At 40.9% G+C, this 14,721-nt stretch overlaps 1 protein-coding gene across 3 annotated transcripts in view; it reads right to left on the bottom strand.

Annotated features, from left to right (window-relative positions):
• MED12L (mediator complex subunit 12L) overlaps positions 1–14,721 on the bottom strand; it is an 837,051-nt gene that overhangs the window by 112,742 nt on the left and 709,588 nt on the right. For all 3 annotated transcript variants that reach the window (XM_082251515.1, XM_082251517.1, XM_082251516.1), the window contains exons 27-31: positions 14,366–14,541; positions 14,082–14,270; positions 4,719–4,793; positions 4,408–4,598; positions 1,672–1,833 (exon numbers count right to left, since the gene is read on the bottom strand). In XM_082251515.1, coding sequence (XP_082107641.1) covers positions 1,672–1,833; positions 4,408–4,598; positions 4,719–4,793; positions 14,082–14,270; positions 14,366–14,541 — 793 coding nt within the window. The remainder of the gene's footprint in view (positions 1–1,671; positions 1,834–4,407; positions 4,599–4,718; positions 4,794–14,081; positions 14,271–14,365; positions 14,542–14,721) is intronic.

The raw sequence follows: 14,721 nt of genomic DNA, 5'->3' as shown, positions 1-14,721 counted from the left end.
GGAAGGCAGATCACCAATAGAAATGCTAGAAGAACCTGTAAAACCAACAGCTCCATTGGTGATGAACTCTACAGCTGGGGGCTTATTTGGGACTATCCTGGCTTTTTTTTTTTTTTTTAGATGATTTCTGAGTTTTTGCTGCTGCAACCCATATCAACTGGCCATTAGATGGGGGAATTTAATGTTTTTTTTACTATCATTGAGACCCAAGAGGATGTCAGAAGCTACATCCAGTCTCTGGACCTTTATTCTGTTCTTAATGTTCCTTGCACTGCCCCTTCCTGTTGAGGTCTTTATCAAACAGATCCTGATTCCTACGTGCTACCTGGGTGTGGGAAACCTAAAAGAATTGCTCAGTTAGCATGCTTGCAAAGAATTGTTAGTAATAGGGACTATTACTATGGACAGAAGTACTTATACATTCCAGATGACCTTTGAAATTAGCTTGAGTTACACAGAAAAAGGAGTTATGAGGATGCCATTTGGAACTATTAGGGTGTGCCTTAGCCCTAGAGGTCTAAAAGACCGTTGCCAACCTATGGAGATAAATTTAGAGCTGTTTAGAGCTTGTGGTTGGCACAAGCAGGGCCGCTGATAGGTGGGGACCACCAGCCCTCTTGTAGGGGGCCCGAGCACACAGGGGAGGCCACACAGAGAGGGGTATTAGTGATGGACAACAAATACAGAAATCTTCCTCCAGCACCTGAATCTGATCTGTCCCTCTCCCTGCAATCAGCTTTTATCTGTTGAGAAAGAGACAGTTGTCCCTCACTAATCCCCCTCCATTGTGTGCCCCCCCCCCAGCACTTATCTCTGCTCAGGAGTTTATTTGTAAATTGTAACTTTGTTTCTCTCTCTCTGTCTCTCTGATCACTGAGCTCCAACTTGCCCAGCCTGTATATTTTTCTCATCTCATCTTTTTTATTTAAAATTGTTTTTTTTTTTAGATTTAGCAAGAATTATGCGAGTTATGTTATATTTGTGTCTGCTAGTGATTTTGTTGTAATTTTAGCTAAATATATCTTTAATATTCTCTTGGGGGGGGGGGGGGCCTACCAGGTAGTCTGTACGATTTCTAACAGCAGCCCTGGGCACAAGCTGCCAGATCCATGGTGCTATTGGCAGACTGCTGTAGACTTATTTTCCTGCTGGTGAAACTCTTTTTGAGATCTACTCCCGTTTCCAATAGAGAAAGATGCTGGATCCTGTTCCCTGTGCCAATAGTACCCCATGTTATGTTAGGACTGCTGGCTTCCCTGTTCCTGGACTACCAGTGATGTGATGTGAACTGTCCTTTGTGTTTGCATGGTGAAAGGCCTTGGTCACCTTGGGATGTGATCAGGTGAAATTGTATATGGTTTGGGACTTTTATGTTTTATTATGGTGTATCTAATTGTAGTTATCTAGGGTATGTTCTTTTTTCAGGAATAATATTCATGGTCAAACTTTACATACACATGCTGTATATCTCAAACATTCACAGGTATTGTATAATAGGAATTTGTGCTATGAGCAATCTACTAAAATAACAATGAAAATAAAACAAACTGGTGTTTTAAACCAGTTCCTTCTCAAACCCCCAAAAAAGGTACTATAACTATAAATACATATCTTGTCAGTTGTTTTACTGAACCAGGAACACATCCAACTGAAGGAAAAATAATATATTACCTTTTTTGCTTTTGCCTGTCCCGTTCTTTCTTGGAAGATGAGCCCAGATGTTGCCCTTTCTCCAGTTCCTCTCCAGCTGCCTTTAACACTCTGCCTTGAACCGAAGTGGGCAATTTGGCAATCAGAGGTGCCACAAGCCAGACACCTCTCCGTTCAGATGAGCTAAAACCAACACACAAAAGTCATGTTTGTATACATGTAGACAACTAACCATAGTTAAAGCAGAGCGATCGTTAACCATTTTGCATCTGGGTAAATGTTTTAATTTTTTACATACATGTTAAAGTTGAACTCTGGGCATATAAACTCTCATTTAAATCCAGTATATACCTCAATAGCCACAAATTACATAAATTCACTTTGCGTACTCCAAATACCTTTGCAGACCCAGATATTATTTTGTAAAAGTAGCAGTGACATCATCACAGTGCGATACATAACCTGTGCAAATAGCAGAGCGGGGGGGGGGGGGGTTGACCCACCAGATTTACCCACTACAGGCTGCCTGCAGAAAACTATAGGAGGACGGATACAAGACCAATCACCCTGCACAAGGAGAAAGAGCAGCAGTGACCGGTCTTTATTACAGGAAACTCCTTCACAGAGTTTCACACTGGATTACTGCAGAGATCTGAAAGAAACACACAAAGCACACTAAAATTCAAGTAAGAATACACGTCTCTTGTAATTAGACAATATTTGCTTATTATCGAGTTCCATTTTAAATCAGCATTTTTTTGCTAGAAAATTACTTAGAACCCCCAAATATTTATATTTTTTCTGAAACCAAAGGCCCTGTAGACTAAATTGGTAGCAGTTGTAATTTTTTATATTGTATGATATTTGCATAACTGTTCATCAAATGCATATTTTTAGGAAAAAATACACTAAAATTAATTTTAGTACACACAAACATAACAGAATACTCTTTTTTTGGGGGTAAAATAAAAAAGGTGGGGATAAATCAAGTAAATAGATACCAAAAAGTCCAAGATTGTCAAAATTGTGAGCACTTATGAAATGGCAAACAACTACGGTACCTAAATTTTTTCATAGTTGAACATTTAAAAGCCTTTACAGGTTATCAGTTTAGAGTTGACCATGAATTATGGCCCTAGAAATATTGGCCTCTTACTATACCATGTGTGTGGTGAAATCTCTTTTTAAATACACATGCAGGCCCTATGCCGTGTCAGCATTCACATGCATGTGCAGGAAGCAGTGGCGGCCCGTCCATTGGGCCCGCAGAGACGCCGCCCCCCCTATCCATGTATCCGGCCCCCTAATCTACATGCAGGGCGCCGGACGGATGGATTCCAATAAGGGATTTTTTTTTGAAACACGTGATTAAAGCCAGAGGCTCTAATAGACTTCAAAAAAGGGTGGGCTCGGGGCGCAGAGCACTGCCCCCTGAGTCCACCCAGTTGTATGACAATAGAGAATTAATATTTGCTATTATCCCACTGATTTTGCTCGCAGCCAATCAGGAAACGGACCGTGAGACCTGCTCAGCCAGATGTTTCAAAGTTTGTGGAGCTGTTCACAGAATTGTGGGCAAAGAAACAGGGGACCTTTAGTTTTTCTTTATGGAGACATTAGGGGTCAGTCAAGCCCCCATTGTCTCCACAGCCTTCCATTGCAACTAATAAAGCCCATGAACAGCAGAAAACAACATTAACCCCCTTCCCTGGGCCAGCCAACTGCCTAGTTAACACACTGTAGGCAACCTGCTCACACGTATTGCTGTAAAAATGACTGGGTGGCTGCAGAGCTGCCTGGATCACTTTTACTGAACAGCCAATCAAAGCTCAAAAAAATGATATCAAGCTCCACCACTTTGAGTCAAGTGCAGGATGATTAAATCTAGGTGATAATGGCCACCAGGACAAATTGAGATTGATTTACTCAACACAAATAGGCTGTGCACTTGCAAAAGAATCCAGGTAAGAGCAACAAAACTAATAATAGGGCTGCAGGATCTCAGCTATGAGGAAAGATTACAAACCTTAGGCTTATTCTGCCTAGAGAAGAGACACTAAAGAGGGGATATGATAGCGCTATACAAATATCTTATTGGTAATTCCTACATTGGGGGGAAACTATTCAGGCTCAGGTCACCCAGGAAGACACATGGCCACTCAATAAAGTTGGATGAGAAGCGGTCCAACCTTGAACTGGGTAAGGGTTTTTACTGTTTGAGCGGTAAGGATGTGGAACTCCCCTCCACAATTGGCCATTTCAATGAGACATGTCACTAATTAAAAAAAAAACTATTAGATGGGCATCTTATTGAACACAATATGCAGGGATATGGGAAGTGGTAGAGGCATAATACAAACACAAACCCACACCCAATGGAAGGGCTGGTGTGTTTGTTCAACCTTACCAACTATGTAACTATCAATTTGCCGCAGGGTTTAGTGAATGAGGTGAAGTTCTGCTGATATGCATCTTCCAATTATGAGCAAGCAAAAATGCATCACATTCACCAAGCTCTAGACCTTATTTACTTTCAAAGTTCAACATCCCTTCCAAAGTAAACAGCCTATATCAGAGGGTAAATCTACCCAGCATGAACAGCTGTTCTTATCCTTCCTCATTTAATCTAAAACAAAAAAAAAAGTTTTGGCTACACTATAACTTAATAGATAGTAAATTGTGATAATTCTTTCCAAACATCTGTACTTCTCCTGCACTCTAAACTGATAAAAAGTAGTTGCAATGAGACCAGGTTACCTGAGGATGGCAGATTTGATGTTGTACCTTGTGTTGTTAGTCTCAGCATGTCCTGCACAGTTAGCACTGAAGAGACCATTGCCTGGGTTATTTAAACTGCTGTTTAGCTCAGCAGACTGCTGGAACACTTCTATTGTTGCTTTTGCAACATTATCCAAAAGTGCATTCATCTCATTCACTGAATTAGATGCCTGTAACAACAGAAGAGATGAATGGTTTAATAATACTGCTTCCTTCATATTCTAGCTAGTAAAACGTCATGATCCCTATTACATACAATGTTATGTGGAGTCTAGAGATAAAGTACTAACAGGTTCCTTCATGCATTGCTTGATCATCAGCTGGATCTCCAACCATGACTGCCTGAGTGTCCACTGCTCAAGGTTCTAGGTAAACAGAAATAGAAATAGGCTGTTAACATCACATAAACCTTGGTTCTGATGTGTGAAAATGGTTTAAACCGTTATAAAGTTGTGCTCATAAGTTTACATACCCTGGCAAACTTTATGATTTCTTGGCCATTGTTTCAAGAATATGAATGAAAACACAAAAACGTTTCTTTCACTCATGGTTAGTGGTTGGCTGAAGCCTTTTATTATCAATCAACTATTATTCTCTTTTGAAATCATAATGTCAACAGAAACTACCCAAATGACCCTGATCAAAAGTGTACATACCCTGGTGATTTTGGCCCCATAACACGCACACAAGTTGACACAAAGGTGTTTGAATGGCTATTAACCACTTGCCGACCGCCGCAAGTACATATACTGCGGCAGTCAGCCCCTCACAGGCAAAGTGACGTATCGGTACGTCACTAGCCTGTGAGGCTCTGTCCGCCGGTCACTCGCGATCGTCTGTTAGAGCGGGAGAAAGGCAGGCGGCTAATGTAAACAAGCCGCCTGTCATTCTCCCCTGTGTAAGAATAGTGATCATACGGTTCTACTATGTAGGACCGTTGATCACTGTCCCTACACCTCAAGCCACAGCCAATCACAGTTAGAAACACGCCCCTAGGGACACACTTAACCCCTCCCTCTCCAAAAAAGTTAACTCCTTTACTGCCAGTGTCATTTTACAGTAACAGTGCATATGTATAGCACTGATTACTGTAGTAATGTCACTGGTAACCCCAAAAGTGTCAAAAATGTCAGTCAAGGGTCCGATCTGTCTGCCACAATGTTGCAGTACCGCAAAAAAAATCGCAGATCGCCGCCATTACGCGTTAAAAAAAAAACAACAAAAATGACAAAAATCTTTCCCTTAGTTAGTAAACGCAATAACTTTTGCGAAAACCAATCAAAACACGCTTTTTGCAGTTTTTTTTTACCAAAAATAGGTAACATAAAACAAATTGGCCTAAAATGTTAAAAAATCTTGATTTTTACATTTTTTTGGGGGGAATTGCATATAAAAAAAGTGAAAAATATCGTTATTTTTGCAAAATTGACACTCTTTTTTTGTTTATAGCGCATGATCAAAAAATCGCACAGGTGATGAAATACCACCAAAAGAAAGCTCTGTTTGTGGGAAAAAAAGGACGTCAAATTTGTTTAGGTACAGCGTCGCACGACTGCGCAATTGTCCGCTAAAGTCACGCAGTGCTGAATCGCAAAATAGGCCCTGGTCAGGAAGGGGGTAAAATCTTCTGGGGCTTAAGTGGTTAAAGGTGACCATCCTCACCTGTGATCTATTTACTTGTAATTAGTGTGTGTGTATAAAAGGTCAATGCATTTCTGGACTCCTGACAGACCCTTGCATTTTTCATCCAGTGCTGCACTGACGTTTCTGGATTCTGAGTCATGGGGAAAGTAAAAGAATTGTCAAAGGACCTGCGGGAAAAGGTAGTTGAACTGTATAAAACAGGAAAGGGATATAAAAAGATATCCATGGAATTGAGAATGCCAATCAGCAGTGTTCAAACTCTAATCAAGAAGTGGAAAATGAGGGGTTCTGTTGAAACCAAACCACGGTCAGGTAGACCAACTAAAATTTCATCCACAACTGCCAGGAAAATTGTTTTGGATGCAAAGGAAAACCCACAAATAACTTCTGGAGAAATACAGGACTCTCTGAAAACATGTGGTGTGGCTGTTTCAAGATGCACAATAAGGAGACACTTGAAGAAAGATGGGCTGCATGTTCGAGTCGCCAGAAGAAAGGCATTATAACGCAAATGCCACAAAGTATCCCGCTTACAAAACGCCAAACAGCACAGAGACACGCCTCAAACCTTCTGGCACAAAGTCATTTGGAGTGATGAGACCAAAATTGAGCTTTTTTGGCCATAACCGTAAACGCTATATTTGGAGAGGAGTCAACGAAAGGTACACCATTCCTACCTTGAAACACGGAGGTGGATTGCTGATGTTTTGGGGATGTGTGAGCTACAAAGGCACAGGAAATTTGGTCAGAACTGATGGGAAGATGAATTCAGTATGTTATCAAAAAATACTGGAGGAAAATTTGCATTCATCAGCCCGGAAGCTGCGCATGGGACGTACTTGGACATTCCAACATGACAATGATTCTAAACACAAGACCAAGTCAACCCGTCATTGGCTACAGCCAAATAAAGTGAAGGTTCTGGAGTGGCCATCTCAATCTCATTGAGCCACTCTGGGGAGATCTCAAGCGTGCAGTTCATGCAAGACGGCCCAAGAATTTACAGGAACTGGAGGCTTTTTGCTAGGAAGAATGGGCAGCTTTACCATCTGAGAAGATAAAGAGCCTCATCCACAAAACCCACAAAATACTTCAAGCGGTCATTGATGTTAACCTCTTGCCGACCGCCGCCGACTATATACGGCGACGGTCAGCCCCTCCCAGGCAAAGTGACGTACCGGTACGTCACTAGCCTGGGAGCCAATAGGGGGCGAGCGTGCGCCGCCGTAGGCGCGCTCCCACCCCCGCTCGTTCACTAGGAAGCCCGCGCGTGTGATCGGTGGACCCGATGTCCGCAGGTCACTGGAGATCATCGGGTGGAGAGGAAGAAAGGCCGGCGGCTAATGTAAACAAAGCCGCCTGTCATTCTTCCCTGTGTAAAAGCATAGATCATACAGTCCTGCTATGTAGAACCGTTGATCTGTGCTGTTACACACACAGCCACATCCAATCACAGTTAGAAGCACGCCCCTAGGGACACACTTAACCCCTCCCTCTCCAATAAGGTTAACCCCTTCCCTCCCAGTGTCAAAAATGTCAGTCAAGGGTCCGATCTGTCCGCCGCAATGTCGCAGTTCTGCAAAAAAAAACGCAGATTGCCGCCATTACTCGTTAAAAAAAAAAACAATAAAAATGACAAAAATCTTTCCCTTAGTAAACGCAATAACTTTTGCGCAAACCAATCAAAATATGCTTTTTGCGATTTTTTTTTTTCCAAACATATGTAGCAGAAAACAAATTGGCCTAAAATGTTAAAAAAATTTTGATTTTTACATTTTTTTTGGGTGAAATTTCATATAATAAAATGTGAAAAATATTGTTATTTTTGCAAAATTGTTGCTCTTTTTTTGTTTATAGCGCATGATCAAAAAATCGCACAGGTGATCAAATACCACCAAAAGAAAGCTCTGTTTGTGGGAAAAAAAGGACGTCAATTTTATTTGGGTACAGCATCGCACGACCGCGCAATTGTCCGTTAAATTCACGCATTGCCGAATCGCAAAATAGGCCCTGGTCAGGAAGGGGGTAAAATCTTCCGGGGCTTAAGTGGTTAAGAACTGAGGTATGTAAACTTTTGATCAGGGTCATTTTGGGTAGTTTCTGTTGTCATTATGATTTAAAAAGAGTAAACACAGTTGATTGATAAAAAATGACTTCAGCCAAACACTAACCATGAGTGAAAGAAACGTTTTTGTGTTATCATTCATATTCTCTGAAAAATGGCCAAGAAAAGAGGGAAATGGGGCATGCATATGCCCTACATTTCCCTATGGGTTAGTGACAGGGCGGAATAGGTTATCAGGTAAATTAGGTTAGAATAGTTATAGGTTATGAGGTAACAGGCCAGGTGAACTTTTGACCTGGCTGTTTCAAAGGGCATATGTTTTCCCGCTCAGGGGTCTGTAACTGGGCAGTTTAGGCGCCCCTCTGTCTTTTCCCGCCCGTTTTTCCCTGTATCTAGGGAGATTTTAGGCTCTGACCCGCTTCCCGCCTGTTTTTTGCCGCTCTTTTGGGGCTAGCTGGTTTGAACCTGCCCTCATTTAGGGCTATTTAAGGGAGCTCATTGCCGCCTGATTTTCAGTTCACCACAGAGAAGAAAGAAGAACTTACTTAATTTTCCTACCAAGAGGATGAGTCTGAGGCGCCTGATTGAAAGAGCCGGTGAGGAAGGAGGAGAAGCTTGGGTCCGCTGATGCCTGGACTTTCCTTTCGTGACAGCGGCTGAAGCGCCATCTGGAGCGGACATGGACGGGGTCACCGGTGGAATGGAAGCGGCGGAGGTCGAAAGCGTTTTCTGCCTCGGCGCCCGGCGGAAGATGAGAGACGTCTCGGGATCCGGAGGAGGAGGATCGGGCGCATCCGGGACTGCGCAGCCGCGGGAGTACCGTTATGTCCGGCCGTGACGCGGTTACGGCCAAACGAAAGAAGATCCCCCGCCGGAGTTTCCCTCCCCCCCTCTTTCTCACCCAACAGGCATTCGGGAGGCAGGAGGACCTCGCAATCGCCGGGAAGAGGCTGAAGAAGCGGATCGGCAGCGGGACCGTCGCCTGGAAGGCTGGCCGAATCTCAGGCGACTATTAGAAGAGAGCAGTAGCTACAGTCTAGTCAGCCCAGCAGGGTGACAGGTGAGGTGACCAGCATCAATTGTACAAATGTATCTGTTTGTGTCCCCACAGGAGGAGCTAGTCTGGAGCAGAACCAGGAGGAGTGGCAAATCTGGCATTTAGGCAGGGTGAGCATAGTCTTATGTATGCCTTTAAATAATGACTTAGCTGTTTGTTAAATTTTTGCTGATTTTCAGTCAATATTTCATTAACAATACTGTTAATCATTCTGCTAAGTGAGGCTGGGTGCCACCTGGTGGTTGTGTTGGGAATAGCTCCTTCACAAATTTCTGTTGAGAGAAATGACAATTCTTTTAGTTTGACGCATGAACGGATTTTGCTCTTGTGAATTGTCTCCCCTTGGTTTCCATTTAGCTTTTATTAATATTCTGTCTTTGCTGCTTTCTACAAAGGAATTTGTGGCAAAACATGACAGAAATTGGCTGCACAAGTCAAACTTAAAATGGGGAGTGGAAGATGTTAGTTTGTAAAAAAAAAAAAAAAAAATATGATGAAATGGATTTTTCCTTTCCTCAAAAAAAAAAAAAAAAAATTGAATAGATTCCTTTTTTCTCACGTTCAAACGTCAGTAGTCCCATCTCAAAGTGCTTTAAATGCATGCAAGTTGGCGGAAATTTTTTCCTGAAAGCTTCATCCCCGGTGCGCATGAAAAAAAAAAAAAATAAATAAAATTATATGCTCCTGTGGCCCAAGCTGTATCCAGACAAATGGAAGGCCCAATTGTTAATTGAGGGCTTTGAGGTAGGTTTTGTTCTCCCCTCTGTTAATGTTGTTGGTTGCAGTTTGGTTAAAGAACCTAAAATCAGTTAAAAGTTTACAAGAAGTTGTTTTAGAGAAATTAATAAAGGAATTAGTTTATGTAGGTTTGTAGGTCCATTTATTTCTACCCCCCCCCCCTTTTTTAAATAATTTTAGGCTTTTCCCCTTGGGAAGAGTTCAAAAGAAGGAGCCTAATTCGTATAGGCCTATCCATCACTCGTTATACCCTAGGGGGGGCTCCCTTAATGGTGATATAAATGGGGTTTGGGCATCAGTGCAATACGCAACATTTGAGGATGCTCTTAAAAAAGCTTAGTTGGTTGGGTAAAGGAGTTATGATGGCTAAGGCGGACATTAAGTCCGCTGTTAGGTTACTACCAGTACACCCCCGATGTTTTAATTCCCTAGGTTTTTTGTTCCAGTTCTTTTTATTCTGATCACTTTTTGGATGTATTTCTTTTATGGATTCCGGGGGTTCGAATGTTCGCATATGTTGCAGATACTTTGTGACGTTTGCGGGATTTTGGGTATGCCCTTGGCCCATGAAGGGACAGCACTGCCCTCCACTCGAATAGATTTTTGGGAATCACTATTGATTCTGGATATATGGAGTTTAGTCTTCCAGAAGAGAAAGTGGACAAGTTGACGACTTTGCTTATGACGGCCATCCGCAAACGCAAAGTATGTCTTTAATAAATGCAGTCTGTATTAGGTCGTTTAGCTTTCGCATATAGAGTAAATTCCGTTAAGAATACTGTTTTTCTAGGAAGCCTTATTTAGCTATTGCTGGTTTAAAATCCCAATCCGCGCAGGAATCGAGGGAGGACTTGCTGATTTGGACGCAGTTCTTGATTAAAGTCACAATGGTAAGACAATATGGCAAGACGAATTTGTATTAGTTTCAGACTTTCGGTTATTTTCCGATTCTGCGAGATCGGTGGGATTCGCTGTAATTTCCCACTGGTGTGCAGATGTTTGATTAAGGCCTATACCCGTAGCAGTGTAATGATTGAACTGTTTCCTGTATTGGTGGCTCTGGAGATTTGGGGTCATCTCTACAGGATCAAACGCATTTTAATAAGTACAGTCAACAGAGGTGTAATGTTAGCCATTAACTGCTTGTCTGCCAAATCTTTTACAGTTATCACATTATTGCGACACTTGGTGTCTAAATGTGTGCAGCTCATTATATGGATCGAGGCTAAGTAGGTGCCTGGTAAGGATAACGACTGTCTATCTCAATTGCAGTTGGAACGTTTTCCACCTACTTACAGAAAGCGGACCGGATAGGTTGTTTGATTTAGACCTGGTTTACCAACATTTTTAGATCACTAGCGCCTTTCACCATAGCCGGATATCAATCGGCATGGGATATATGGTTATCTTTTTTGATGAATTATAACTTAATCAGCACAAAATTTTTCTGAGCAATTTTTCTCTTGTTTTCAATTAAAAAAAAAAAAAAAAAGAATTTATATTGGTCCCATATCAATAAGATATTGGTGGGCATTTCAATAAAAATTTTTTTTTTTTGCCAAACTTGACTGCTTGCTTTTGCTTTATTTTCAGTCAAACAGGCCTTAAAGGGTTACAGGCGAAGTACATTCCAAAAGATTTCCAGAAGGCCAATCGCATTGGAGCTGTTGGCAAGAATATGTGTATCATGTGATACAGTTTGTTTCTCAACTTTTGAGTCGGCCTTATTCAAGGCGGATTTCTGCCTAATGTTTTTTGCGGCACTTCGCATTTTTGAGCTAACAACGGTCAGTGGAAGAAATTATGGTTTGATGTTCTCAGATGTGTATTGTCGTCTAGTTATGCTAATAATTTATTCGTTACTTCAAAACTTGGTCAATTAGGTTCCATCTAAATGCCTATGTAGGATCTTATGGTCTGCCCGTTTTTAAATCTCAATTCGTATGTACGGATCGAGCCGGGTGGAGGTCAGCCATTTCTTATACACTAGTCGGGTAAGCCAATTACCAAGTATCAGGTTAATAGCGTATAAAAAAAAAAAAAAAAAATATAATAAAAAAAAAAAAAAAAAAAAAAAATTATGTGTATGTATGTATATATATGTGTATATATATATGTATATATGTATATATATGTACATTTATATATATATATATTTATGTGTATAAAAAAAAAAAAATGCTATATGAGTTGGGTTTGGGACACCTAAATTTAAGTTTACATTCTTTTCGGATAGGAGCTGCCATCGAGGTGGCTAGGTTAGGTTTGAGTAGTAAGTTGCTTAAGAATATGTAGCAAGTGGCAATCTGATTCTTATTTGACATATATTCGTCCTAAATTTTTCTTCCTGATTGTTTTCTAGGTCAGGAACACTCGGTATGGATTATAGGGTATTCTTTTGTACGCTGGGCCAGGCTAAAAGCAAGGGATAGACCTTACACTGAAAAACCTGGGTCTGGATCCTTGCTTCATCCAAGTCATCTGGTTCAGCAAGAGAGGAATGCGATGGTCAGAGTTTAGATCTGCAGTATTTAGGTTATTTCAGTTTTATTTCCCTCCGGTTGTGCTGATAGTACACCTCGGGGGCAATGACATTGGTAGGGTTAAAACCCTAGATCTTATTTATAAAAATTTAGGGATGATATGCAATTGATTAGGTTTCATTTCCCAGGTTTGTCTTAGCTTTCTCGGAGATCATTCCGATATTATCTTGGTTTAGGTTTCAAAGCCTGAAGCCTCTGGTAAAGATCAGAAAGAGAATAATGAGTTGCTGTTAGTTCAGGGAATTTAAAATTTTAGACACACTGAGTTGAATTCCTGGTGTATACAGGTCAGATGACACACACCTGTCTGACATAGGTTTGGACATTTTCAATACTAACTGAGTTCATGTATCAAGAAGGCCGCGTTGTGGGGTGTTTGACAGGGGGTTTTATTCCCCCTGTCTTTTGGATAAAATTTGTTCTTGGATGTTATTTATTACCGCCTGGATCGTGGTGATCAGGTGTGTTATAGTGTTATGTATATTTCTGTGTATTAAAGTTATTTATTTATTTAATATTTATTGAATCAAATAATAAACGGCCGCGGCCTTAATATTTTTATCCAAAACAGAAGGTGTGTGTCTATTTATTGATTTACTTATTTATTTATTGAAAGTTTAGTAATTTTAATTAAGCATGTAAAGGAGATCCTGTCTACTAACCCAAAGAGGGAAATGGGGCATGCATATGCCCTACATTTCCCTATGGGTTAGTGACAGGGCGGAATAGGTTATCAGGTAAATTAGGTTAGAATAGTTATAGGTTATGAGGTAACAGGCCAGGTGAACTTTTGACCTGGCTGTTTCAAAGGGCATATGTTTTCCCGCTCAGGGGTCTGTAACTGGGCAGTTTAGGCGCCCCTCTGTCTTTTCCCGCCCGTTTTTCCCTGTATCTAGGGAGATTTTAGGCTCTGACCCGCTTCCCGCCTGTTTTTTGCCGCTCTTTTGGGGCTAGCTGGTTTGAACCTGCCCTCATTTAGGGCTATTTAAGGGAGCTCATTGCCGCCTGATTTTCAGTTCACCACAGAGAAGAAAGAAGAACTTACTTAATTTTCCCCTCCCCCCCCCCCCTTGGCTGTCGCGGCCAAAGTTTATTATTTGTGGGTCACCTTTGCGTTTTGCAAAGGGGGACATATATTTTATATTCTGATGGAATGTTATTTATTACCACCTGGATCGTGGTGATCGGGTGTGTTATAGTGTTATGTGAAAGTTATTTATTTGTTCAAATGGATAAAATTTGTTCTTGGATGTTATTTATTACCGCCTGGATCGTGGTGATCAGGTGTGTTATAGTGTTATGTATATTTCTGTGTATTAAAGTTATTTATTTATTTAATATTTATTGAATCAAATAATAAACGGCCGCGGCCTTAATATTTTTATCCAAAACAGAAGGTGTGTGTCTATTTATTGATTTACTTATTTATTTATTGAAAGTTTAGTAATTTTAATTAAGCATGTAAAGGAGATCCTGTCTACTAACCCAATCATCAATTCTGCCAGGGTATGTAAACTTATGAGCACAACTGTAAATCCATAGAATCACACTCTGGAGTCATGTAACAACTACTTTAGGCCTAACAACCAGTATCTGACTTTCCTACCTGTAGGATTCTCTTGATGTGAAGCTGCTGAATGTTGTCACCTTCTAGTGTCTCTCTTATCTCATGAGGATAACATATTAATTGTAGTAGTTTGCTTGCTTGCTTATTAGAAAGAACAGGATCTAAAATAAGATCTTTATCCGTGCACAGCCTCTCTGGTTCCTTCAAACAGTGATCTCCAACCCACTCCTAAGCTCCAATAAAGAAAAAAAAAACAGTGCCATAAAAAAACAGGTCTAAACTGCTTATAGTCAAGTTCTAAATCCATAAAAAAACATCCTTACCTGCTGGCATATTGTCCTTAGAACATATTTTGCATATTCACTTAAACTTGCGGTCTCCCTGATGAACGGTTTTCCAGAGGATTGCAAGGATGTTTCTGTATTTACAATCCCGTCACTTTCTGGGACTTTATTGTGTTTAGAAGAGTTAATACTATTACTGCCAATGGCAGCATCTCCTAGAAAAAAAAGCATTAAGGCCTGCAATTAACATGATCACCACTAAGTGGAGGTATGGACATTGACAAAGGAGACGAAAAACAAAAACTGCATTTTGGGTGATATAAGGCCAATGAACAAATGATCTCTGTTGCTACAAACACATTTTCAAAGTCAAAAGGTCAGACATTCAGTGCCAG

Source organism: Pelophylax lessonae (assembly GCF_965119305.1).
Source record: "Pelophylax lessonae genome assembly, chromosome: 3".
NCBI lineage: Eukaryota > Metazoa > Chordata > Amphibia > Anura > Ranidae > Pelophylax > Pelophylax lessonae.
The sequence above is the reverse complement of the archived record's forward strand: the minus strand, read 5'-3'. Positions and strand labels throughout refer to the sequence as shown.